This window comes from Tetrahymena thermophila (assembly GCF_000189635.1).
Source record: "Tetrahymena thermophila SB210 genomic scaffold scf_8254545, whole genome shotgun sequence".
Lineage (NCBI taxonomy): Eukaryota > Ciliophora > Oligohymenophorea > Hymenostomatida > Tetrahymenidae > Tetrahymena > Tetrahymena thermophila.
In genome coordinates, this window is record NW_002476317.1 from 556,176 (window position 1) to 583,585 (window position 27,410).

General features: G+C 23.0%; 9 protein-coding genes across 9 annotated transcripts; 4 read left to right on the forward strand and 5 right to left on the reverse strand. All coding sequences in view use genetic code 6, as the record gives it.

Moving 5' to 3' along the window:
• Positions 1 to 1,104: 1,104 nt before the first annotated feature.
• On the forward strand, positions 1,105 to 1,584 carry TTHERM_000149889 (tyrosine phosphatase; the record flags this gene model as incomplete). Its single annotated transcript, XM_012798973.1, has 1 exon — positions 1,105 to 1,584. One exon carries the CDS (start codon positions 1,105 to 1,107, stop codon positions 1,582 to 1,584), a length of 480 nt encoding a protein of 159 aa, XP_012654427.1.
• An 836-nt stretch (positions 1,585 to 2,420) lies between these two features.
• Positions 2,421 to 6,693, forward strand: TTHERM_00149890 (dual specificity phosphatase domain protein; the record flags this gene model as incomplete). Its single annotated transcript, XM_001021624.2, has 3 exons — positions 2,421 to 2,810; positions 2,856 to 4,360; positions 6,171 to 6,693. The coding sequence occupies 3 exons, from the start codon at positions 2,421 to 2,423 to the stop codon at positions 6,691 to 6,693; spliced, it is 2,418 nt and encodes an 805-aa protein (XP_001021624.2).
• An 839-nt stretch (positions 6,694 to 7,532) lies between these two features.
• On the forward strand, positions 7,533 to 9,594 carry TTHERM_00149900 (poly polymerase central domain protein; the record flags this gene model as incomplete). The annotated part of the gene is made up of 4 exons (XM_001021625.2): positions 7,533 to 7,799; positions 7,899 to 8,653; positions 8,776 to 9,159; positions 9,216 to 9,594. The coding sequence occupies 4 exons, from the start codon at positions 7,533 to 7,535 to the stop codon at positions 9,592 to 9,594; spliced, it is 1,785 nt and encodes a 594-aa protein (XP_001021625.2).
• Positions 9,595 to 9,977: 383 nt separating this feature from the next.
• On the forward strand, positions 9,978 to 12,221 carry TTHERM_00149910 (MORN motif protein; the record flags this gene model as incomplete). Its single annotated transcript, XM_001021626.3, has 1 exon — positions 9,978 to 12,221. One exon carries the CDS (start codon positions 9,978 to 9,980, stop codon positions 12,219 to 12,221), a length of 2,244 nt encoding a protein of 747 aa, XP_001021626.1.
• Positions 12,222 to 12,959: 738 nt separating this feature from the next.
• TTHERM_00149920 (hypothetical protein) lies at positions 12,960 to 16,529 on the reverse strand (the record flags this gene model as incomplete). The annotated part of the gene is made up of 2 exons (XM_001021627.3): positions 12,960 to 16,357; positions 16,412 to 16,529. The coding sequence occupies 2 exons, from the start codon at positions 16,527 to 16,529 to the stop codon at positions 12,960 to 12,962; spliced, it is 3,516 nt and encodes a 1,171-aa protein (XP_001021627.2).
• Positions 16,530 to 17,679: 1,150 nt separating this feature from the next.
• On the reverse strand, positions 17,680 to 18,795 carry TTHERM_00149930 (histidine phosphatase family (branch protein 1)). The gene has a single exon (XM_001021628.2). The coding sequence runs from the start codon at positions 18,744 to 18,746 to the stop codon at positions 17,874 to 17,876; it is 873 nt and encodes a 290-aa protein (XP_001021628.2). The 5' UTR covers positions 18,747 to 18,795; the 3' UTR covers positions 17,680 to 17,873.
• A 669-nt stretch (positions 18,796 to 19,464) lies between these two features.
• TTHERM_00149940 (histidine phosphatase family (branch protein 1)) lies at positions 19,465 to 20,858 on the reverse strand. The gene has a single exon (XM_001021629.2). It carries the CDS (start codon positions 20,637 to 20,639, stop codon positions 19,794 to 19,796), a length of 846 nt encoding a protein of 281 aa, XP_001021629.1. The 5' UTR covers positions 20,640 to 20,858; the 3' UTR covers positions 19,465 to 19,793.
• A 245-nt stretch (positions 20,859 to 21,103) lies between these two features.
• TTHERM_00149950 (hypothetical protein) lies at positions 21,104 to 23,480 on the reverse strand (the record flags this gene model as incomplete). The annotated part of the gene is made up of 7 exons (XM_001021630.1): positions 21,104 to 21,562; positions 21,612 to 22,055; positions 22,116 to 22,644; positions 22,699 to 22,776; positions 22,838 to 23,127; positions 23,201 to 23,373; positions 23,435 to 23,480. 7 exons carry the CDS (start codon positions 23,478 to 23,480, stop codon positions 21,104 to 21,106), a joined length of 2,019 nt encoding a protein of 672 aa, XP_001021630.1.
• A 737-nt stretch (positions 23,481 to 24,217) lies between these two features.
• Positions 24,218 to 27,396, reverse strand: TTHERM_00149960 (hypothetical protein; the record flags this gene model as incomplete). Its single annotated transcript, XM_001021631.2, has 8 exons — positions 26,469 to 27,396; positions 25,537 to 25,994; positions 25,396 to 25,489; positions 25,225 to 25,338; positions 25,074 to 25,160; positions 24,948 to 25,016; positions 24,857 to 24,890; positions 24,218 to 24,794 (listed from the first exon to the last, which is right to left on the reverse strand). Exons 1-8 carry the CDS (start codon positions 27,328 to 27,330, stop codon positions 24,218 to 24,220), a joined length of 2,295 nt encoding a protein of 764 aa, XP_001021631.2. The 5' UTR covers positions 27,331 to 27,396.
• Between the last annotated feature and the right edge of the window lie 14 nt (positions 27,397 to 27,410).

Genomic DNA, 27,410 nt, shown 5'->3' on the forward strand with positions numbered 1-27,410 from the left:
ACTTGATTATCTATACTTAAGCTAATTTTTTTCGATTCAGGTTAGTATGATTCTATTTCATTTATTTTATTTATTAATGTTTACTAGGACATATTATTTTTTTATAAAAACACAATACAATTGAATTGTTTTGCAAAATTTCTAAATTTAATAATCTTTTGTCAGAGTTTATGGTTTGGTACTTTTGGAATTTTATTTATATATTTGAAGTATTAAGATATATCATTTTTTGTATAAAAGTAATGTAAAATTAATAAATCACTCAAATTAAAACTTTCTTAAAAATAGCTTTATAGTATGTGTATTTTAGTTAGTGTTTAATAAAAATAGAAATAGTATATTAACTTTTTTCATATACAAATTCTTTAATTTTTAAGTTTTTATATTAAAAATAATATTAATTAATATAGTCTTTTAAATCCGAATCTTTATGGTTATAATAATTAATTTAAATTTAAGTTAAATAAAATATTAAGAATTTATTAGATTTTTAAATATTAACAAAAATTAAATTATTTTTAGCTAAATAATTTTCAAAATATGATTAGTTCTTATCTAAAATACAATATAAATTAGATAATAATTAATGCAATAGAATTTAAATCTGAAAATCCTGAGCTAAGAAAAAAATAGGATAATAACAAAACCAAGAGATCTTAAAACCAAATTTTAAATAACAAAAGAAAGCAATAATTTCTAATTTTAAAAACTGTAAACCTTCATATATTAACAGTATCCTATAAAATGTTTTTGCTAATTAAACTATTAATTTATTAGGTTCTTATACCCAAAAAATTATATTTGAAATTGGTGTATATTTATTGGGATTTAAAGTATCGAAGTAAGATTCTAAAAAATAAAATGTTAAATCATACTTTTATTAAATGCAAATAAAACTAAAGGAAGAAACATTGAATAAATAAAAAGTTCAAATTTTGTTTATTCAACAAAAACATATAAATCTTATAATATATATTGGTTTGCGAACATTCTGAAAATCCTTCAATTTGTTATTTTATAATAAATTAGTAACTGGTTAATAATATTTTAAACAAAAAGCAAAGAGTATATTAAAAATTTAAATTTAAAAAGCAAAGCCAAAGTATGTTCGGAGAAGATAAACATCTAATTTTAAAAACTTAAGAAGGATAATAAGAAAAAGGTAAACTGTATTTAGGCAATATATGGGCTGCTGAAAATCTTATAAACCAAAATGACGAATAGATAAAAGCAATTTTAACAGTAGCTTCAAATACAAATTTAGTTTATGACCCATAAGAATTTAGACATAAAATTATTGAAGCAAATGACGATCCTTCTTTTAATCTTAGCCCAAACTTTGATGAAGGAGTTAGATTTATAGATGAGCATTTGTAACAGACTAATGTTTTAGTACATTGTTTTGCAGGAGTTTCAAGAAGTACTACATTAGTTTTGGCATATTTAATGAAACATCACAATATTGGATTAGATGATGCCTTAAAATTAGTTAGACAAAAAAGGCAAATTGCTGGTCCAAATTATGGGTTTATGAAGTAGTTAAAAGAATATGAATAAAAATTGAAAGCAAAGTAAAATTAATGAAATAATTTTTGATACTAAATTAAACTTAAAAAGTTAAAATATGTATTTTCTTAAAAAAATGTTTTTCCTATGTTTTTATAGAAGTAAGTTTTCATGAGATTAAATTGCAATACCTTAAAAACTGATAGAGTTTTTTATTCACTAACATTTATTTTTAAATAAACTTAATAACTTTCTTAAATTTAAATTCAAAGTCTTAGTAAAGTATTCGATTGTCAAGTTAGCTCATGCAAGTTTTTTATGTTTTTTTTTTAAATTTAAGAATTTAATTACATAAATAATTAGAAACATTTTTATTATTTATTGACTTATTTGATTTTTCACTAGTCTTTCAAATAATTATTGAATTTAATTTAAAAAATGATTTGGATAAAACGAGTTGTGGTAGCTTTACATTTGAGTCTTATTAAATTCTTTTATAAAATTGAAAAATTAATTGATTTATGTTAATTATGCTAATAGAATAATTTTTAAAATTTTTTCATAAATCATCATCTAAAATTATAAATTAAAAAATAAATTATTTCTAAAAGTTAAAAAATATTTGTTTCTTTTTTGCATTTAATAAATTTGAATTAAAATTATTTAAATAGAACTAAATATTTATTATACTTACAATTGTATTTATTAATTTTTTTTTTCCATAAGGAAAGGATCAATAATCTATCTTTTAAATCACAAACTTACTTTTTTAGGCTTTTGTGGTGAGTTTATTTTTAATTTCTTATTTTTTACTGATTTTGTTTATTCTTTTTTGTTTTAATAAAAGAAAAAAATAAAAAAATATCTTTTCTATTAGATAAATGAAGAATAAGTTAAATAATATTAAAAAATTTATGATTAAAGGCTAAGCCTATTTTACTATTCATATTTTTATGTTATGCTAGATTACTCTATTATTCTTTGGAGGTGTTAGCTCACAAAGTTCACTTGAAAGACTTTTAGTTGATCAAAATGTTTAATATAATATAATAGATAATTATATTTTACAATTAGATGGTTAAAGTTCAATCAAGCTAGATATATTACTAAATAACACTAATGTCACGCAAGTTCTATAATTCTGTGAATAATAAAAAATTGAATTAAACATCTATATAGAGAATGTTTAAATCTACTAGAATAGCTAAGGGTTAGCTTTTTTAAATAATTGTAAAAATAGCTAAGTATAATTTTTGTCTATTAATCAATTAGCTTTAAAAAATGTTACTTTGGATATAAGTTTGGTAAACTTCAATCTTTAAATTTGTTAATTTTGCTAAATTCAGCAGGTATTACTATAAAATTTAAAATCAAATTAAGCAATTCTTGTTTATCCTTAAGTATTGAACTTGATAATTTAAGATCTCAAGTCTGATAGTTTTAGTATATTTTAATCAAAATTACCACTTTTAGAAATAGGAAACTAAACATAAAATTCAGTCATACAGCTAAAACAATTTATAATTCCATATTTAGAAGATAATAAATAAAATATTAGTGAAAATAGAAAATAAATTTCAGAGTCATTCAAAGAATTAGAAAATGGATATCAAAGTGAATAAAGATCTTTAATTTTAATTTCTAATTAAAATTATAATTATCCTCAATTAAACATTAGCAATGTCAGTGTTGATTTTGTTAACAACAATATTAGATTTATTGAGATTATAAATTATGGTGCTTAATTAATGCTGGAAAACTCATAATTTTATAGAAACAAAGCCCTTTATAATGGAGGTGCTATATATTCACAATCTACTTTTCCATTAATAATATCTAATGTTACTTTTGATTCATGCTCTAGTGAATATTTTGGCGGTGCGGTTATGGCATACCAATTACAAATAATAAATTGCACATTTATTAATTAGAAAAGTAAAATCGGGGGAGCTGTATTCACATCAAGCAAAGACTACTCAAAAATTACAAACACAATATTTATAAATAATAAAGCAACTATTTGCTCCTAAGATGTCTTTCAATGCTAATGGTTTAATTATGATAAATAACACAGTACATGTGATCTATTTTAAATAGATTCAATATTTGAATATAACTAGTAGTTACAATAAACACCCTTATATATAAAACCAAATAATTACACTAAATCAATAATTCCTCCAGAAGATATAGATTACTTTCAAAGCACTCTAATGTATGGTATTCTTTATATTATAAAATTTAAGATCAACAACTTTATAGCAAATATAACCACTTTTTCTTTAGACCAATAAATAGGAAATTTATATTCTTACTTACATCCTGTTGATAAATAGAATTTTTTCCCACTTAATATTCCAAATATTACGTATCCTTATTTAGTTACAACATATTCCAATAACTTAGATTGTTCTTCAAGATCATTAGTTGATTTTGTTATGTTAGATTATTTTTATAACTAATAACAGAATTATATTAAAGGATGCTTTAATGTTTCCCAATAGTGCGGAATTGGAATGAGCCAAACAAATACTATTTATATGCAATAAATTTATAAATAGTGTACTTATTGTAATACAGGATAATTTTCTTATGAACTAGAATATAACTGCTAAAGTTGCAATTCTTTCTATTATTCTTAATGTTATGCGTCCACCACTTTCTTAAATAATGGATTTTGGAGAAGTGAATTTTCTAGTGATGAATCATCTCTTTACTAATGTAGCTTAAGCCCTTAAAATTGTTTCAGCTCAAGAAGGGAAGGAATTGGAAACTCTCTTTGCAAAGAAGGATATTTAGGAGATTAGTGCTTAACATGTGATATAAATGGAATAGTCTGGGGTGATTTCTATGGGTAGACTAGATAATTTTAGTGCGTGAAGTGCAGCTCTCTGAGCAACAATTAAGTTTATTATATATCTGCCTTTGCTTTGCAATTTATTATATTTTTATTTGCTTTGTCAAGCAATTATAAGAGAATGAGGAATTAAATTATTAGGACATACCTTTAGAAACTATAAATAGTCTACATTGGAACAAGCTTTATGAAATAATCTCAGGCTACAGTTTACATTAAAATTTTGCTTTTTAACTTTTAGATTTATATATCTGCTTACTATTTTATAAACTTCAACGAATAAGAAGAAACGTCTTTTGATAGTTAGATGTTCTCCTTTTTGAATCCTCTTCAAAATTAAAGTCACTCTTCTTATGATTGCTTTTTATAAAAAATTTTCATGGATTTTGACAGTATAGGATTCTTAAAGCTCTAAATTGCTATTTTTACACCTTTTGTAATTAGCTTTACATTATTTCTATTGTTTTTATTAATAACCTTGTTTAAAAAATACCAAATTTTTAATCTCATTTATCTAACATTCCACTGCATTTGTTACTTAATACTATTTGTATTCCAGCAATAAGTACTTTAGCTCTCTATTTTATCTCTCTAATGCCTAAAACTCACTAATGAAAATAGCTATATTTCTATAGATACAAATTTAAAATGTGAAGAAGCATAATCTTAAAAAATCAAGCTTTATGGGATATTTTCTTTAATATTTTTTAACATCTTAAGTCCATTAGTTATTTTCATTGTGCTTTATTATTATAGAAAAAAGTTAGATAGAATTAAAGTAATACGCCTATTAGGTTTTCTATTCGATGAATATAAAAGACGTTACTTTTATTGGTAATTCTGTAAAATTTTGCTTTCTAACTTGCTTACATTTTTATTACAATAACTCGATACTCAAGCGATTCTGGCTATTGTTATTTACACAGGATTTTTATCTCTGTATGCAGTTCTTGTATTAATATTAATGCCTTTTTAGACTAATCATTTAAATAGAATTGAAGTAACATCAGTTATACTTTCTATTTTATACTTACTTGCTTCTATCTCAATGCAATAATCTTACTCTTACCAAACAAAATATGAGAATATAACTATTTCTAAATACTTTGCAAGTATATTTTACTATGGTGTTTTACTGTTTATGCTTCTTTTTTATGTCTATATGACTATTTTGATAATCAAATCATTCTTTTATTTATCCTTGCTAAAGCTTTAATCTTTCAGAATATTTAGTAATCTTATCAGAAGGTATCCAAGCTTATTTTCCAGAGTATATTCTAAAAAGTTAAGAGACAATTTGAAGTTATTTAGGAAAACAGCTTAAAAAATATTCAGAAGTACAAGCAAAAAATATAATATGTATCCTTTAGAGTAATAGTATGAATAATTTCTCCTGTTAGAAAATCAAGATACAAACACCCTTGCTTTTGGTGAAAACCTTTCATAAGAATGAAGAGTTTCTTATTAACAATTAAAAAATTATTTCTTTTATTATAATCTGCAAACACTGTAATTTATATGAAAATTTTTTTAAAAATATTAACTCTTTTGAGTTGGTATTTGAAATTACAAAATTTTATTTTAATTTTGCTTTAAAAAAATGAATTAGTTAAAAAAACTATAAGTTTTGGTATTTATATGAATAGATAAGTGATATCTTTATTTTATAATTGAGATCAAATATTTATAAATATATTTGATAAATTCTTATTCCTACATTTAAATTGATAATATTATGCAAGTACTGTTTGTCTAAAGCTTTTGTATGTATTTTATAAAATAAATTCCTTTAATCTCAAAATAAAAGTCACATTTGGAATATATAAAATCCACAAAATATTATGGATAAACAGCCTATAGATATAAATCTTATAATTAAATTAGATTAAAACGAAAAACTAAAAGGTAATCTTTACTTAGGATCTGTTTACGGTGCTGATAGCATTAAGTAAAACAACAAAGAAAAAATATTTTCAATTCTATCAATTGGTAATGAACCAGAAAACTAAATTAAATTGGATACAAAAGAATTTAATCATTTGACATTAGAAATTTATGATCACCCAAATTTCTAAATACTTCATTTTTTTGAAGCAGCTATATCCTTTATAAAATAAGCGTTAAGTAAAAATAATGTGTTAGTCCATTGCTTTGCAGGTGCCTCAAGAAGTTCTACTATTATTATAGCATATTTAATGAAAGAGCATTAAATGACTTTTTAAGAAGCTTTTAATCTAACTAAATCAAAAAGATAGAAAACAAATCCGAATTAGGGATTTTTAGAGTAGTTAAAATAATATGAAAATATAATAAAGTAGCAAATACAATGACAGAAAAAATTAAGGAATTTCATAATTAATTTGTTTCAATTTCTTACATAGATAAATGTTTAATTTAATTTGATATTCAATTTGAGTTATTTATTATCAGGATATGTTTATGTTTATATCACTTTTTATCAAAACAAATAAATTAAAATTTTCAGTTCTTTGTTTATTTAATATTATTTTAATTTAATTAATTGAAAATTAAGGTTTTAATTTCTTTTGTTTATTTCTAAAATAAATTAATTATTTATGTAATTTATAAAATAGAATATATTTTTTGATATGAAAATAATTAGAATATTTACCAAAATTCTTCATTAAAAATTTTTATTAGGAATTTAAAATATACTTATTCTTCAATCAAGTTGATTTATTGTTTTAAAATAACTAATGCCAGTTTTCATTACACAATTTATTAGATTAATATTTCATCTTAATAATATTTTTAAGAAATTATGAACAGTAAATTATCTTTGCGAACATTTTTTTATTTCTGTTTTCTTTATCAAACTCTCAATTAAATAATAGTTTTTTAGAAATATTAAGTTAAAAATTATATTCAATTCAAATTTTTATTTAGCATATTAAAAAAAATTTATTATTATTTTATTTTAAAAGAATATTTGTTTAAAAAAAGAAAATAAAATTATTATCATAATAATATCAATAAAAAATAATAATTTATTATAATTAATTTAAAAATTGTCTCTCAGTAAAAAGCAATTTATTAATTGTATCTAATAAATTATAAACAAATCAATATCTTTATAATTTGATAGTTTTAAGTATCTTTAACAATTCTTTAAAAATATAAAATTTGTCAATAATTAGTAAAGCATAAAATGAGTGGTATTAACCCTTTAGTTTAAGATATGAGTAACATAGATCCACGAGCTGAACCAGGATATATATTGAGTTAGGAATATCCTTAAGAACAAGACTATTAGGAAAGCAGCTACATCAAGTAGATGATTGATAAATACTTCTATCATCCTGAAAAAGAGAAATTAAAGGAATAGATTATTATGAAAATTTAAGAAATAGTAAATCAGTGGATGGTAAATATCAACATTAATGAGAGAAAAATCCCTGAGCAAGTAGCTCACATGGTATTTATTTTTATTTTTTTATTTTTTACTAAGCATGCTTAAGTTTAGTATTGAAATTTTGCTAAATTTCAGAGATGTAAATTCTTTTTAAAATGTTAGTAACTTGCAAGAGTTTTGCCTTTTGGTAGTTATTTTCTTGGTGTTTCAAGTGTAGATGGTGATGTTGATCTTGTTTGTATTGCACCTAACTTTGTTGATAGATTCAAACATTTTAATGGATAACTTTATGATATGATTTCAAATATGGATGGAGTAGAATATCATAATAACGTTATTGATGCAAAAGTTCCTATTATGTAATTTGAAATCCAGGGAGTACCTATAGATATTTCTTTTGCATAGCTTGATGTAGAAACTCTGCCAGATGATATTGATAAGCAAATACCTGATACACATTTAACTATGATGGATGAAAGGGATAAGCTGAGTATAAATGGTTATAGATGTAACTAAGCTATTATAAGGTACGTCACTGAGCACAGTGAGGATAAGCAATAAAGCAAGCAGAGATTTTAAGAATCTCTTAAGGTTATAAAAATATGGGCAAGAAATAATGGAATTTATGAAAACAGATTAGGCTATTTAGGTGGTATAAGTTGGGCACTTTTGCTAGCTAAAATATGCCAAATGTTCCCCAACCTAGAAGTTAATGGAATCATAGAGCAATTCTTTTTATAATATTCTTCTTGGAAATGGCCAACTATGGAGGTTCTGTTAGGGCCATTTAGCTAACCTGAAGAGAGATAAAAAAACTAAAAATTTGAAATGTCAATTTACACTCCTGCTTATCCAGAATATAATTCTACTGAAAGAGTTAAAAAAATAAATTTGGAGATTATTGACTATAAAATAAAGTAGAAATATTATTTTATTTTTTTAAAAGTTTATCAAGCAATTCATTTTTATGTTTAGATTTCTAATTTTTCAATCGATTTTGTAAATTATAAAATTTAAATATTTTAAAAAATTATTTTAGGGAAGCAAACAGAATTATTCAAGAAGAAATTAAAACAGGACAAGCTCCATGGGATAGGTTGATATAGGAAGAAGATTTTTTAAATAAGTATACCAAATTTATTGAGATAGACTTGATTAGAATTGAGCGCGATGAAACTATGAGAGAGTTTAAGACTCAGTAAGATAAACTTTCAGTTAAATTGCTTACACTGTTTGAATTTTTCTCTCAAAAAAAACCCTAAGAGCTAGAGATTAGACCTTGGCCTTTCTTTTATAAAAAGAAAGATCAAAAGTATCCTCAGTGTTCAGCCTTTTTGATAGGCATAAAAGCCAAAAGCCATATTTAAGAAGAGTATAGTTTCAAGAATTGCATTTAAGAATTTGCTATGTAGCAAAGAAAATCGTAAGTTTATTTTATTCATTAAAGTAGGATTAAAATAAAAATAATTTATAATATAGGCTTGATGCATTAACTAATTGCATGATTAGAGTATTTTAGGCAACTAAGTAAGATTTAAACGACATAGCATTTACTGAAGAGGACGAATAACAATTTTAAAATTAAAATGATTTCTAAGAGAATGAAGACTATCAAAATTTAAATCAAAAAAGATAAAATGATAATATCCATGATTACGAAAAGCAATAGCCATACAAAAAGTTAAAAACCTATCAAGACAATGATGAAAGTTAAAATGATTAATAAAACTAAAATAATGAAAATGAAGATTACAACAACTAAGAACAAGAGTACGATTAAGGATAATAAGATTATTAAGAAAATAACGGTGATGCAAATGATTAAGAAAATAATGACAATATGGATGATTTTCTATGAAATAAATGGTTCAAATTTTATATAAAGTATAAAAAAGAAAGAAATAGATTGTTACTAATACAAAAATGATTAATTTATAACTTTTTAATATGTTTGTATATAGATAGATAGATGTGTATATTAATAATTGATTGTATATTTTAAGCTTTAGTATCTTTAGAATCAACTGCTTCTTTTTAAATCGGATTTAAAAAATTGAACATAAATTAAATTTTTAAAATTCATCAAAAATTTACATTTTCGATAATTAAATTTATTATTGGCGGTAGGTGAATTTATTATTAAATACAAATATTTCAAAAACTTCTTTTAATTGACAAATAGAATCTTATTGATCTGTATTCTCAAGAGTATTAGTGTTTGTTATTTATTTATTTATAAGGATGAGTCAGCAATCATAAGTTTCTAACAAAAATAATTTTAGAAGGAGAACAATAAATAGCTAATAACTCGAATTTTAGTCTCCTGAAAAAGAATCGAATGCCAATGATTAACCTAAATTATCTTAGGATTCAATATGTGAGTAATAAGAATAATAGATATCAGTAAACTTATCCATTGACAATTCTTTGCAGAGCAATTCATAAAAAGATGATTAAGGGATAATAACACCTAAAAAAGATAAAATTTTAGTTCAGTCTTTTACTGACGCATTGATACAGCAAAACAACTAGTAAAATAATAAATAGTTAATATCAAAGAATTTTCTTTCTCCTACTTCATCATAATCTAGCAATAAATCAAGGAGTTCTTTATCATCACCAATATAAATTAGAATAAATCCTAATTAATACTAAATATCTAACAATACTGCTCGTCGCAGTTTAAATTATGAAATTAGCTAAATTTAAGAAAAGAGGCTAGAGGATGAAAAAACAGCCATATCTTATGCTGAAAAAGTTTTATAAAGTAGAAACTTTTTAAGCCAATAAAAGAGCAAGCAAGAAAATTAAAGATATTCTTTGTTTGTAACAACAGCTTAACAAGCTGGAGTATACGTAGGTAAAGAAGGGTAATAATAGGGGATTTTAAAAAAAAAGACGAATAATAACTATTTTACTAATACAAACTAATTATTCAATACCTAAAACTAGCTCACCTTCATTGCTGATAAAACAAAATCTGTAGAATTAAATGAAAATAATATCTAACAAGATGAAAAAAACAACCTTAATAATTCCAGTAGTAAAATTAATAAAATTTTACTTCCAGACAGAAGTGAAATCACAAACAAAATAAATGGTGCTGAAATAAATCAATTTGTAGCTTCAGACAACAAAAAAGTAAATTTTTAGACATTATCCTAATAGCCAGCTTCTTCAAAAGTAAGAAGTAGGAAAGTGGGAAGCAGTAGCTTAAATAATGAGGTTATCAGTGGTAAAGAAATTTCAATTCTAGATAAAAAAGCTCTCACAAAAATAACAAAAGTAAACACTGAAAGAAACAGTATTATTTAACCTGAGAGAAGTATGGATGATCATTATAATAAATTGCCACGTTGCTATGAGCATTCAAAAAGAATTAAAGAACTGTATTGTGTAGATGATAATTGTTAAGTGAAAAATAAATTTGGATGTGTTCTCTGTTTTAGCTCTGTCAACGGATCACCTCACAGTTTCCATGAATATTACACAATTTCCTCAGAAGAAGATTTACAAGCTAAAATAAATAGAAATAGATAAGATTTTATTCAATTTATTTAAGATAAGATTCAATTCAAGTGCCAAGATAAGAAATCTTAATTTTATATGTATTAAGATTAAATCACAGAATCTTTAATTAATTATGCTGATTCTATACAGGATAGGCTATTTATAGGATTTGAGGCAGAAGAAATACAAAAATTTTAGCTCCCTCTTTTGTAGGGAAGTATTGAAAGAAAGAGTCCAGCAAAAAAATCAAAGCGAAATTCTAAAGAAAATAGGGAAGAATTCGATGAAAAAGAATTATCAATAATCTTGTACATAGACCTACTTGAGAAATAATTGAATAAAAAAATAGAAAATTAGAATAAAATATGGCTACAACAAATCTATCTTGGTGAAAAAAATGAAGAATTTTTAAAGGAAAAGAAATGTAAATTAATTATAGCTGGTAAATGCTTTAGCAATCTTAGTGATCAAATATTAAAATTATACTTAACTAGTGAGCAGGTTAATTATGATTTATAAGAACTAGAAAACAACAAATCATAGCTGTATTATATAAATGATGAAAATAGTGATGGTATTTATTAATTAGATGATGATAAAGTAAAATAAGGAAGAGGAATTTAATTTTTTAAGAGTGGAGGTTTATATGAAGGGTATTTTAAAAATAATTAAAAGCATGGAAAAGGGAAACTAATTACATTTGAAGGAGATGTTTACATAGGAGAATTTCAAAAAAACATGAAAAGAGGAAGAGGTGTATTAACCTACTCGAATAAAGATATATATGATGGAGAATTTTATTAAGACACATGTCACGGAATTGGAAAAATGAGTTATGCTAAAGACTAAGTTGTATATATAGGTGGATGGAATAAAAATTAAAGGCATGGAAAAGGATAAATTTTTAAAGACAATGAACTAATATTCTCAGGCGTATATATAGGAGACAACCCTAAGGCTAATAGTAAAGAATGAAAATTATTTTGTTATTTATTTATTTATTGTTTATTATATAAATGTGTAATAATTTACTGTATTTATTTTATAATTAAAATTTAATAAAAATAAATTGCTACGAAATTAAAGAGAGCACTTGTTAATAATTTTAAATGATAGTAAAATTTCAAAAAAAATATAAACAAATATATATTTATTTTTAAAAGCAACAATTTATTCATTACTCGAAGAAATTTAAAAACAAAAACATATTAATTTTTAATCATAAAAATTAAATACCTTTTTTAATGTAATCTTTCAAAAAATAAATTTGTAAATTTAATAAAATTAAACAAAGTAGTCCAAATAATCTCATAATTATTTCATCCTCTAGATGATAAATAGTGTATTAAAATAATTTAGAATTAATTGTGAAATTAAAAAATTAATAAATTTCTTAAAAACTAATTATGAATGTATAAGTATAAATTATTTTTTTAGGAAAATTCAAATATTTTGTAATCATTTAAGAAAGAAATAAGTAATTTAATTTTAAAATGAATGAATACATACATATACATTAATTCAATTATATAATAGTAATTTTTTAATTATATTTGTGGACTAAATATATTTTAATTTTAGTGTTTAACTTAATTAATTAGTTTGTATAACAATATGGTATAATTATTTCTAGATTTTAATAAATTTTATTATTATTTTAAAATACAATTTTTAGTAGTAACTGCTATAAATACTTTGTTGATTTTTATCATCTCAAAATTCTAATTTCTCATCATCATATTAGTTATTGTAATTTAAATCTTTAACAGCTTTCTCTTAGCTTCTTATTCCAAAAAGATTTCCATTATCACCCTTTTAAAAATATTCAATACCATGAATAGCATATTGATACTCTTAGATTAATCTTTAGACTAAAGTGATTGGGAAATTAAAATAACTTAAGAACAGATCTTTTAGGACTTTTTTTAATTCAACGAAAAACTCGTATTTTAACTTTTTTTAGCTAATATAGCATTAGAAATCAAACGAAGAAATATCCACCGGATATCCATTTTAATCTACAAATGGGTAAAAGTAGCTAAGAATGTGGCGACATAGATCTCTTGAACGGGAAACTTTGCTAAATGGGCATAACTTGTTTAATTCGCTTTTGTTATGATAGATGTCATCTAGTCGGTCTAAGATTAACTCAATAGGATTAGGGTGATTGAATAACTCATGAAAGAAGCATGATCCATTTAAATAATTTGATTCAATATTAGCTTGGACACTAAAATAAGAATCTTGTTTAGTTTAATGCTAAGCATTTAATTTATTCAACTAAATTTTAACATGTTATAGTCTTTTGTGGGTATCTTTGCTAAAATAAATAGAGCAATGAAAATTTTTAATTAAATTTTCCATAAGAAGCTTAGAAAAAATATAAAAAAAGTCATCTGTCAGTAAAAGAATAGTTCTATACTTTTCGCTATTCTTCAGCTCAAAGTATGCTATAGAGTCGTTGTTGTTCAAAGCAAAAATTTATATCAACTGTGTCAAATATTATTCAAATACAACTTTGTTATTTAAAGAGATAGATTGGTGTTTAATTAATGCCTGTTTTATTTTAATCATAGCCATCATCTCGCTTCTCATAATTGCAGCAATTTAGTAACAAAACTAAGGTATCGTTGTTTGTTCATCATTATTAGAATCTTCTACATTTTATTCTGTCTTTTAAGTATATGTATCAGTCACCTTGTTTTCATTTTAATTTTTCTGAGTTGGAGAAGAAGATTGATCAGAATTTATGGATTTATTCTACTTGGGAAGTAATAAGTTCATGTCTTATGGAAGAGGAAGTGTAACAAAGTACCTCATTTATTCAATAAGTAAAAATAATCTATTTTTGTATTGAGGTTGAATTTTATTTTTAAACATGGCTCTTTCAAAATAGAGTTTAGTTGCATAGAAAAATTTTGTATGAGAAACACGATAAAGAGGCTGTTTAAAAAAATTTTAAACAGACTTAAAATATTGCTTATGGCGCCTTTCTTCAAAGTGCAAAAGCTAATTGAAAGCTAACCCAATTGAGTCATTAGAAATATTTAATAGCCTAAAAGCTCCATTTATACTAGGGTTCGAATTAACAAGCTAGATATAAGTGTTGATGACCTCACTAATTCTTTCTTTTCCACCCATTCTATCGATTAGATTCCAACTTAAATATTCTTTCTCATACTAATTGTACAAACTGCTAAATTTACTTATTTAGTCATTACTAATACCATATTTTTCGCTCATAAGTCTTGAAATTCTTTCAAGCACTATCTCACTCACTTCTGGGGTGAATCCAATCAGCTTCAAACTTTCACGCATGTATTTCTCATTGTTTTGATAATTTCTGCCTACCACATTATTCAAGAAATCTAAAAATAGCTAATAATTAAATTCTTAACTTGATACTATTTTTTCTTTTTTGATAATTTCAAATGAATCTTTGATAATATTTTCCCAAATGTGTATACTCTCCCAAAATTCTTCTTCTTTATTGTTTGTAGTTTCAGGACTTATTATCATATTGCTTTAAGTCTTACTTATTTGTTAGGTATCCAACTATTAATTAAAACTTTAATATGGTTGTTTGTCACTTTCTAGAAGTTCACCGCTTTTATTTGCAATTAAAGTTGGGGATTATTTTGCATTTACATCTTCTTTTTGTATTAAAGCTGATTCAGGACTTGTGCTAGTAAATGTATTTGAGACCTTTCTAGCAGAAAATAAAAATCCTTAGCCTTCTAATGGAGATTAAACTAAAGAAGTATTTTAATTTGTAGAAATAGCAGATTTTTTTACAGATGAGATCATTTCATTAAAAAATTGTTATTTTTTATTTTCAATGTGCTTTGTCTTTAAGTCTTTTAGCTATTCTTGTCTCTGATATTTCAAAGGAGATTCAATACTTCCATCATGCTCAGATTTTTACCATATTTATTACTATTTGTATTCTTTATTTTTTATTCTCTGGAGCTCATACTATTACCATAGCTACTTAACTTTAGCAACTTCTTCTTACATATACTCTTCTTTTTCTCTCTATCTTAATAGTTTCTGTCTTTATTAGTATTGAGAGTGATTAATTGACTGGCGGTCTAACACTCCAAAAGTTAAATTGCTCATAGATTTAGAATTTATTCTATTTACCAAGTTAATTTAGGTATTACTAGAATCATATTTCTTAGTTTGTTAATTTTAACTTTTCTCTTCATAGTATATATCATCAAATTCACTTAAACTATTTAAGCATTTATCTTTATTTTATCTATATTACTATTTAGTAGTTAAATTAAGAGGTAATTTATTAACAGACCTCGATTTGTTGGCTAGCTTTGGTAGCTCAATAGCTTAATTAAATTAATTATTGGTAATATTATAATAATTAAAGTTTTGTGAGTTACTGTTGCTAAACTCATTGTTAGAACTATTTTATTTGCTTTTTGATCTTTGATAATCAAATATGCATGTTTTAGCATTATTTGTATAAAATTGCTCTTTACTCATACCATAAGAATTGAGTTTTTAGTTGGGAAAATAAGCTTATGGAGAGTTTAATTCACTAACACATTTCTAAAAAAAGTATTATTTTGTATTTTGCTAAGAGCTTGTATTTTCGCTTGCCTAAGTTTACATTTTAGAAAGGAATAGCTCTTTTTTAGCTTGAATTGATGTGTCTCTATTGTTATTCTAATCAAGAGCAAATTCATTATTGTTATTAAAAAGATAAGCATTTCCTTAAGACATTTTACCATTTTTTTGATCATTGCTGCTACATAAAGGAGACTCATTTATTAAATAGTTGAATTTTGATTTGCTAAATTTGGAAGGGGATGGTTTTTCATTTAAATATTTATCTGAACTATTGTTGCTATTTTATTTTTGAATTAAAATATCACTACCAAAACTGTTATTTGATTGGTTAGTCATATTTTTTTATACTACTCCATAGTCATTAATTTTAAAAGGAGAACTATCATTTGAGCTGTAAGTATCAAACTTGCTATTATTAATATTACATGATTTTTACATTAACTTTTAACTTGTTTATATTTTATGCGCTTTATCTTCTTGCTACTATTCCTATTTTTATTTGAGGTTACTATTCTATAAATCATCTATTTTTATATTGATAAACATTATTTAAAATGGATTTATAGTAATTAAACTACTTGTCCTTTGTCTTGCATTTGCTATATTCAAATTAAGATTATATGGCAAATTGCGACGCATATTGTTCCCTTCAAATCCTTTTGAATACTGTTACAAATCGCTGTTTATTTATGACATTTCTAAAATTTTTAATTCTATTAAAAAATTGTATTTTTTGTTATAAGTAATTAATATATCTATTTATTCAACTATTTATATTAATTACCTTTAATTGAAGAAACAAAATGATTAATTATATTACCAAATAATGTTTATAATTGTTCAATTGATTATTATTAATTATATCCATAAAATATCAAACATGATTTATTCATTTATTATGTGTGGCTTTAAATTTATTTATTACATTTTTTTGATTCAGTAATTGGATGCTAATGCTAAATAATATACTGCTTTTATAAACTAGCAAAGATGAACTATTTAGAATGATTACTCCCATTAAATTTTTCCAATTTAGCAGAATAGTATTTTTGATAGCTTTTTATAGATTTAATTAACACTTACTATAGAAAGAAAAGGTTTAATATTATTTACAATATTATTTTTTACTTTTAACTTCCAAAAAATTTTAAATTAATAATGTTAAAATATTTATTAAATTTATGAGAAAGAAATGTGGATTAATAACTAATTTATTTAATTTGCTTGCGTCAAAGAGTAATCTGATTGAAATTTATTTATTTTTTACAATAATTTAATTTTTTATCTAAATTTTTTTTGGATATTAAAAATTGTTTTTAAATTATATTCAATGATCTTTAAGCATTAAATTAGGATAAATTTTTATTCAAAATTTAATCAATTTTATTTTATATCTATTTAATAGTTTTTTTAATAAAATAATATTATATGTAATTAATTATACTACTTTTAAAAGCAAAAAATCTTTAAATAAAGTAAGTCTTATAGGGATTTTTTAATCAAACAAATCTTTATATTATAACAAAATCGTATCTTGTTTTATTATTAAGAAAAGTTATGTGAATCTCATCAATATTTTAATAATTACTAGGCAATAATTAAAATATGTTTATGACCAAAATAAAAACTTTTAATTACATCTTGCTTGATAATTAATTTTTGTAACAAAATCCAATAAATTGCTTTGAAAAGCGATCTCGCCAAAAAGGAAACATTTTTAAATAAACTTTTGAGTAAAAAAAACTATTTATTCAAAAAAAGTATTTAATTTAGTTGAATAAGAAGGTTTTATTTGAATTTTGATATTACAGACTTTATTATTATTAATATTAATCATAAAACAGTATTGAGTCTTTTTGGCATTTTAGAAAAATAAATAAAAAATGGGCATATTTACAAAAATATAAATATAAAGAGTAGCTTGTTTTATTTAAATTATAGTTAATAAGTTAGTATCTATCTATGTATGTATGAATTAATTAATAAATTTTTCATTTTAATTTCAGAAAGAAATTCTTAAATATTTTTAAAATTGTTTATTCATTAAAAGGTTTAGTCTTATTCTAGCTTAATTTTTTTATTAAATTTATATAAACCTTTTTAATCTTTTTGTAAAATCCAGCATTCACAGTTAAGTGGATTCTCCATTTTTTCAAAATCAGAAATATGCTGTTTGAAATATCTCATTAAAATCAACCTCATTACCATTCCATGAGTTACAATTATAAACACTCTATTCTATCCATATTTGGCAGCTTACGAGTAACTATCCATTTCTCTAAAGAGAGATTCTAAAAATAAACTCACTCTATCATATACATCTGATGCAGACTCACCTTACTTAAATCTATAGTAAAATCTTCCAACCAAAGTCCTTTCTATAAAAACCTATTCTTATTCTTATTTGTTTAATTGGAATTTTTGTAAATTCCCCCATTCCTGCTCTCTAATTCTAGGTTCTGTTATCATTTTTTCAACTTTTGGAAATGATTTTATAATTTATTGTGCTGTTTACTATGCTCTTTAATAAGGAGAAACAAAAAAAACTAAGTTTTTATTTTCTCCAATCTCTTATTTTAAAAGCTAACCTATCTTAAAGGACTAATTTAAACCATTTTAAGTTAATTCTATTTAACTATCAGGTTACTCTGCATATAAATTATCATTAACATTTGCTTATGATTCTCCATGTCTAACTATAATAATTTTATCAGGCCTTAAAGTTTTTTTATATTTATAAGCAGCAGTCTCAAACTAGTAAGATAAATAACCTAAATAATAGTATAATTAAGAACTTATTTTTCTTCTATTAACATATAAACTAGAGCATATTATTATAGCAATTGAGTAAAAGATTTGCTTTGAAGTCATTAATGACAAAATCTTACTTTTAAAATTATGTATTTTTTCCATTTAAAAAATCTAATGATATTTTTTTTAATTTAATAATTTTTGGTTTGATTTGAAACCAAAATAAATTAATTTATTTTCATCAAAATTCATCGTATTTATGATTTGAGACAATAATTAATGAATGTATCCAAAATAAATTACTACTATGATTAATTTGATTTAGATTAAAATTATTTTCATAGTAACTAAAACTGACTAGCCTATTATTTAAAATCAAGTAAAATTTTGAGATTTAATTTTAAAATTAACCTTAATTTAAAATTTTTTAATATTTAATTCAAGTTTTTTGTTTTTATTTTCTAAAATGAAATATGAATTTTACAATTTTTAGTTTAATTTGCAATAAACGATATTATAAAATATGATATTATGTTAAGCAACTATTTTATCAAAGCTTTTACATTATTAATTAGTTTTATGTTTTATAAAATTTAATTTATTTACAAAAAAAAAAATAGTATTAATCTAAAAGATATTGATTTTTAGAATACAATTTATTATGTTAACTTTAATTACTTTAAAAAAATAATCTATAATGTGTATAATCATAACAAATTATTAACTATTTATTATAAAAAATTATTTTGTTCAAATATTTTTAGCTAAAAAATTTTAAATAGAAGGTTTTTAGAGTCAGTTATAAATGTTAATATTTTTATTTAAAAGTTTTAATTTATTTTTTGTTTTTAGATAAAAAATAATCAAAAACAATTTATTTTTATGGTTAAAAAATTAACTATAACATAATCATTATAAATGAAAAAGTTGAATTATTTTAAATAAATTTGATTTTTTTAATATTTAGTCATAATTAATTTATCAATTTGTAGCAAAGACTTTATTTTTTTTATTCGTATGCTTATTTTAAAGCTATATTCATGATTAAACTAGTCTAAATTTATTTTTTCCAATATTGATTTTTTAAAATATGTATTTTATAGTGTTTGAATATAAAAACGTTTCTGTTTTCATTACTTAGTTTTTTAACAAATACCTAAAATCTGACTTATTAGCTTTTTTTATTGAAGTTAAAAGCCTGTACTTAATTCACTCGATACCTTCCATAATAATTTTATCATGAAAATCATATCTTCCTTTTGAGTTTAATTTTAAGATCCAAGTTTCACAATTAGAAGGGTTAGGCATTGTATCATAATTTTCAACATCAGCCCTTAAATATCTAAAAACAAGTAAACGCTAAATAATACCATGCGATACTATTACAAAGATTCTATTGCTATTATTATTATTATTTCTTTAATTATTTGGATTATCCATATCTCTAAATAAAGTCTCCCAAAACGATGATACTCTATTATACGCATCACATCCTGATTCTCCTGTTTCAAATCTGTAAAATAGTCTTGAAACAAGTTTCCTTTCATTTAATACTTAAAGACTTTTGGCCTTATCAAGCTAAAACTTTTACAAATTTCCCCATTCTTACTCTCTCAGCCTAGGATCTACTATCTTATTTTCAACATTTAAATATTGCTCTAATATCTAGGCAGTTTGCATAGCTCTTTTTAGTGGTGAAACATACATTGTTATTTTAGAGTTTTTATCTATCAATTTATTTAATATCTCTCCTAATTTGGAAGCTTATTTCTTTCCTTTCTCTGTTAGTTCTATTTAATTATCAGCTTTATGAGTATATACATGAGGATCAATATTAGCCTCAGACTCTCCATGTCTAAGTAAGATAAGAAATTTAGGTCTACGTTATTTTTTAATTTCACATTATTAACTTTCTATTTCATAACACATTTTTTAAATCTAAAATTATATTTTTTCTTTTGCTTTCTTTAGCAGAAAATATATCCCAACACTCCCAGCAGCAACCATAAAATGTTTATAGCTCAATGTTTTGGTAATTGATATTGATACTCCCATTTTCAAAAACCAAAGAATTAAAAATTTATAGTTATATTTTTCACTAGATATTTTTTTTTTGAAATAAATATCTGATATAATATATTTATAAAAGCTAATAAAGTAAGTATGTTTTATGATCAGACAACAGTAAAATTTTTCTTATATTTTTAAGCAAATATCTTGTCTTTTTTTTAAAGGAAAAGGATTTAAATATTTACTTAATTGAAGCAACAAAATAAAAATAAAATTTTTTTTTTGAATTTAAAAGTTTAAGAGATAATTTATTTCTATTTGACTACTCAAAATAAAGTATTATAGATTTGAAGTATTAATTAAATTTACTATTTACAAGCAATAAAAGATTTTATGTAATTACAAATTAAGCATTTAATATCAAATGTATTTTATATTTATTTATATTCTTTCAATGAAAAATTTATTTACTTTTTTATCCATTTAGTTTTTTATGTAATTTAACTTTTTCAGTGATATGAAACATATCTTGAAGAGATTGGAATTTAAACAGAAATAGGAATAGAGTTATAAGAAGTATTTGCAACAATAAGATTTTCTAAAGACTAATTGTTTTTAATTAAGTGATGAAGTTAATCTTATATTTCTCTATTTTTAGTAATATTAATATTAGAAAGAGTATGAATTTCAGCAAGCAGAGCATTTAGTTTACCTTACAATACTTTAATTTCATCGATACCTTTTTCATACTAGATTTACATTTGTTATTTTTCAGAATTATAGGTATCTTAAACAGCTCCAACGTTGTGTTTTCCTTACAACTCCTGGTCTTAGAATCTCTTTTTCCAATATTCAGCTTCACTTGTTTTCTCTTTTAAACCACTATCTAGTAATACTAATTCTTCTCTGAGAATAGCTAATTCTTTCTCTAAAGGTTCATCAACTTTAACTTCTTCTTTAATTACCACCTTATTAAATAATGCAAATTAGAATATTTTAGAACAAATTTAAATTTACTTCTTTTTCAACAACAACAGGCTTTTCTATAACAACAGGTTTTTCAACTACTTTTTCTACTATTTCAATTTTTTTCTCTCTCTTTGCCATTTCTAATTCTGATTCTAAGCTTAAAATAGTTTTTTCTTTTTTTCTTAATTTCCTTTCATATGTTTCCATTTCTTCTAATTTATCCTTAAGGATTTTATGCTACATTTATAACTTTTAAATTTCTTTTTTTTCTTCTTCAATAAAATTTTATAAAACTGTAATTTCTCTTTCAAGACCTTAAATTTCATTTTATGAATTCAAATATTTTTGGTGTAGCTCATTATATTTATCATTTGCGTCCACTTATCTTTTTTCTAATTCCTCCATAATCCTATCTTTATCTTATCTGATCTTTTCATAATCCAAGTTAGCGATATTTCTCTTTTAAATATGTAGTTCAAGTTCTTTCAAAACCTTATAAAATTGATACATATTTATTTTAGAACTTTTGGTTATTTAAAAATATAAAATTACCTTTTGCCTTTCAGAAGCATTCAATTTGTGCTTTTCATTTAATCTAGCTATTTCAGATTCTTTATCTTTAATAACAAGTCTTGAAGAAGTAATTTCAGATTCTATTTTTGATTTTTTAGTTTGCAAATTGAGGATTTCGTTTTCTTTTAGCTTTATATCTTTCTATTTATTTTTCACATCTTTTTAATTCAAAGTCTTTTCATTCTCTAATTATTTTATTTTTTCTTCATTTTCCTCTGCTTCATACTGAGCTCTTATAGCTTTATTTTTTAATTTATTATTTTCTTTCTCAAGCTCATCTATAATTTATTGTCTCTTTTCTTCTTCTTTAATTTTTTACATTTTAAATTATCTAACTTCATCTCCATCTTCTTATTGCTTTAATGCTTCATGTCTAGCATCTTAAGTAACAGATTAAACCATTGACGAAAGAAGTTTTGTATTATCGAATTAATTTGGAGCTGATGTTTTATCTAATTATTAATTATTATTTTAAGCAACAAAGGTAGGTGCTAGAGGTATTGAAGGCCTATTCAATAATAATTAAAATAAATATTATCTACTTACTATAAATTAAAATTACTTTTTTAAAGTTGCCTTGTTTTCAATAGCTGCATTACTATTAGTAGCAGTAGATGATATTAAAGAGGGTTTATTGTTTCTTTTATAATTTATTATTATAGAAATAAAGCATACATATGTAATTAAAGTCTAAATTTTACATTTATTTAAGAGATGATTTCATGTTATAATTGAATTCCTTGATATCTTATAATTAGTTTTCTAAATTGCTATTAGTTTTTCTTAGATTTCTTAATTCAGTTTCATATTAAGTTTTTTTTAATGATCTGTTGCTTTTTTCAACAACTACTAAAGACTCTATATCATTATTAAATCTTATAATATTAGGATTAACTTAAACATTAATATTTTCCTCATGTATAGGACACCTCTCTACACTTCTTTAATAGGTAGGCTAATTAAACTATTATCTCTGATAGCTAGCAACATCCTAAAATTATCATCAATAATTTAAATTTAACTTTAAATTAAATCATATAAAATTATCAATCAAAAATATTTACATTATATCTTATTTCAGTTTATTGTTAATTAACAGGCTAGTAAGCTAAACAATCTGCTATAGTTTTAACTCTTCTATTATTTATAGCATTTTTAATTTCATTTGCTTACTACTAAAAACTACTATTTGCTTAAATGATGCCACTTTTATCATTTTGATTTAATATATGTGTATCTATTTGAAATATTTTAAACATATCCTTTAAATTATAGTTTTTTTTTGTATCTTAATTTACTTTATTAGGAGGTTACAACGAAAGGAACTTAACTATCAATAAACATCTTCGACAATTTTGAATTATTAGTGAATGTAATTTAAAGTTTTAAAATATTGTTTGATATTTGTAAAAATTTGAAATATCTATCTATCTAATTAATATTTTTATTTTTCAAAATAAATCAATAATTTTTTTAGAGATTCTTTGATAAATTGAATGCAATCAATTTTAATCAATTATTTAAATTCAATTAATTCCATAAAATAAGTAAGATTTTATAAATAATATAAGATAAAACACTGACTGAACATTTTCTTAATTTGAAATTTAACGAATAAAAGAAAAGCATCAATATAATACTATTATAAAATTTGATCGAAAGAGGTTAATTCCTTCTTAATATTTTTTTATAAAATATATTGATATAAAAACAAGTAAGCAATACTAATCATCATAATTTGTCTAAAACATAAAAAAGTTAAGTTAATGAGCATGAAGTCTTGCAGTATTGGTCGAATTAGGTTTATACATTCAAATAGTTATTTTTATTTTTTATTCAATCATTTAAGATCAAATAATTAATTCTGTGTGTTATGTTATTTGTGTACATAATTTTTTATAATATAGATTTTTATTTAAATTATTTATTAAAATTTTTAATTGAAAAATTATAAAAATTAAATTTAGCAAATCATCATTTAACGATAACTTTATTTAACTTTCACTTTGTAGTTATTTACTTATTTCTTTGTTTGTTTATTTATTTATTGTTATTTTTAGTTATCTGTTTATTGGATTTCATCAGTGAGGGTTAAATTTTTACTCCTCTTCTTCCTCTTCGAAATCATCAAATTCATCTGGTTTAATATCTTTATGACGTCCAAAATCATACTCTTATGATTAAACTAAGTGAGGAGAAGGAGTTGAATAAAAATTCTTTTATTATGCTGCTTATTATTATTATTATCTCAACAACTTATCTGCATCTTGTTCTTTTAGTAGATTAGTTTATGGTGTTTAGACTTGAGATGCTTCACCTTCTTAATAATTAGCAAATAAACCAATAAATTCTACCCCAAGTTTTGTATCAAAAGGTAATTATATCTTTTCTAAATTAGGTTTTTTACGTGCAACATTATGTTTAATAACTATGTCTGATCCTACTAAGACTTTAGAGGCTATAGAGGGATTTTAATGTTGTTGATGTTAAGCTTTTTCTTAAAGTTGACTACGATTACTTGCAAGCTATTCTTCAGCATTAACATCTAATTAGTTCACATATTCATTTATGTTATATTTTTTTTACTTCAATATATCGTTATTGTTATAATCATCATCGAATAAGGGATCTTCTGGAGTTTGTGTTTCTGTTCCTTACCTTATTAAATAAAATATAAATAAATAAATTTATAAATTATTTTAGTGGGTGCTTTCAATTACTTGCTTATATGGGATTTTGATCTATTTGTGCGGCCTATTTTAATTTTGTAATAAAATTTTAGATAAATATAAATTTTAATATTAAATTTACTTGATTTAGGACGGGTCAGCTACACCTCTCTTGATTATATTTATTATCTGTCTTCATTAAGATTAAAAGCTACAAAATATATAATTTAAATTGATTTAAAAAATTATTTAAAAATTTTTATTTTACTCTTAGATATTTATTCTTCTTAGCTTTTTAGTAAGGAAAATTAATCTAAGTTAAATTAATCTGAAAGTTTCTTTGGTTTCAATAAGCCTAAAGTTATTTAAATAATCCATTTTCCTTAATTATATATAGAAAAAAGAATATTAATTCATACTTGAGTCATTAGAAAAAATAATATCATTTTTTTCAACTGAAGTTTTTTGAAACATTTCTTTCACTGGAATATCTTCTCCACTTTCTTCTGATTCACTAAACCCCAATCCTAAATCTTTATTTGGTATTTATATTAATTTATCATTAAAATATTTTATCTGCTAAAAGTTACTCTTTGGTGGTAATTTATGTCTAGAAGGAGGTCTTAAAGGATTTTAAGTTGATTCACCTAGCTGAATGTCGTGCCTAGGTTTGATAGGACCCTTCTTTATTAATGTAAATTTTAATTAAGCTTAAAATTTTAAAAACTTACATTTGCTCCTATTCCTTCTACATTAAATGTATTTAGCTTTTTACGACAAGGAGGCCTTTGCATATTTTAAAATTAGGCAAAATCAAAGTTATAATCAATTACAGAAGAATGAAAATCTTCTTTTTTTTCTTCTTTTTCATTTTAATTATCTTCGAATTCATAAGGAGTTTGGTTTTAAGATTTTTGTTTTCTCGGATCTAATGAGCTTAAAGAAATATCAATATTTTAATATATATCCTATTGAGGTGCTTTTGAAAAAGAAGTGGATGGTTTTTAATTATAGGAAACATCTGATTGATTTGTGCTATAAATTCGTTTTCTACTACCCGTGAGTTTTTCTTAAGGTTTGGATTTGCTGATATAAAAATTCTTTAGAGTCTAAGCACTTAATTTCTCGTAAGGGCTTTTAGTAGATTTATAAAAATTTTCAGAAGTCTCTGCAAGTTTTTTAGGTTAAGCTATTTTTTTAATTAAAAAAACAAAAAAATAATTTAATTGATGTATTTTTTATTCTTTGAAATGATATTTGTTCAATTTAGTTTAATAAAAATAAATAGAATTTAAATTGTTAAAATATTGATTAATTGCTTACAAAAATTCTAACCGATGTATTTTAATAATCTTTTTTTGAGATTGTTAAAACTCGATTAAAAATAAAATTTTTTAAATATACACAAATCTGCTAAATTAGGCATCAATCCTTGTTTATTTATTGATAGCCACTGTAAAATTGGAAAATATTTGTGCAAAAATTTTAGACATAAATTTAATCTTAATTAAAATTCAATCCTGAAAAATAAATGTTGATGTAATGGATAGATGAATCCTCAAAAAGCAGATTTGACTGTATCGTAAATATCTTGTTGTAATAGTATCTTACATAATTTTATTTTTCAGTTAGATACCAATAATTTAATTAATTTAATAGTTACTTGAAAGAGGTTTTTGTTTTTGTGAAGAATATATTTCGTTGGGAGATTTTGGCCTTGAATATTAATTATTTGTAATTTCACCTTATTATTATTTAGATTAGTTTATATAGGAATCCACTCTTTAATTTGATTGGACAGAAAGCCTTTATTACTTTAAACTTAATTATTAGCCTTGGTTTTAAGAGTTTAATTTTGCATTTTATTTTAATTAGTCGTTAGAGTATTTTTCCCCATAAACCGGAGATTCCTACTAAGATGTAAATTCAGAAGAGGAGGATGATTTTATCTCTTCACCCTTGCCTTGAAGTAGCAGATTATCTAAATTACTTTCATTTGAAAAATCTATTCGCTTAGATACTTCTTAGCCTTTTTTAATTTTCATTTGTGTATTGCCTTACATTCCTTATTTTTCTTTTTCAGACGTACCTAAGTAATTCTGCATTACCTATGAAGGCTACTTTGATTTTTATTAATGTATTGAGTATTGTGTTGATGAATATTATGTTTGTGCAAAGCTGTGAGGCTACTATTAAGATTTACTTAATTCTTTTAATGGCTATGGTGTTTAAAATTGTGGCAATTTAGTTTCATTTTAGTTACTTTGGTTTTATTTGCTTTTAGAAATATAAGAATTTTATTGAGAGCCTATAGATTTACCAAACTAGTAAAAATTATTAGAGGATGATTGAAATTGAGGATTCGCTTGCTATTAAACATTAGCTGCATAAACAGTAGATGTTTAGCTAGTTTTTTTTTATATAGGAGTTGAATATCTTTGCTACTCATCTTGCTAACCTTTATCTATTCTATGGCTATTTTATGCTGTCTATGGTTTTAGATTGTAAACTTGTTATAAATTCATAACTTAATGACGAACTCTATCTGAAGTTGAAGGCCTTTAAATACTAGTATAATATGGTGAATCCCTATTTTATTTAAAAA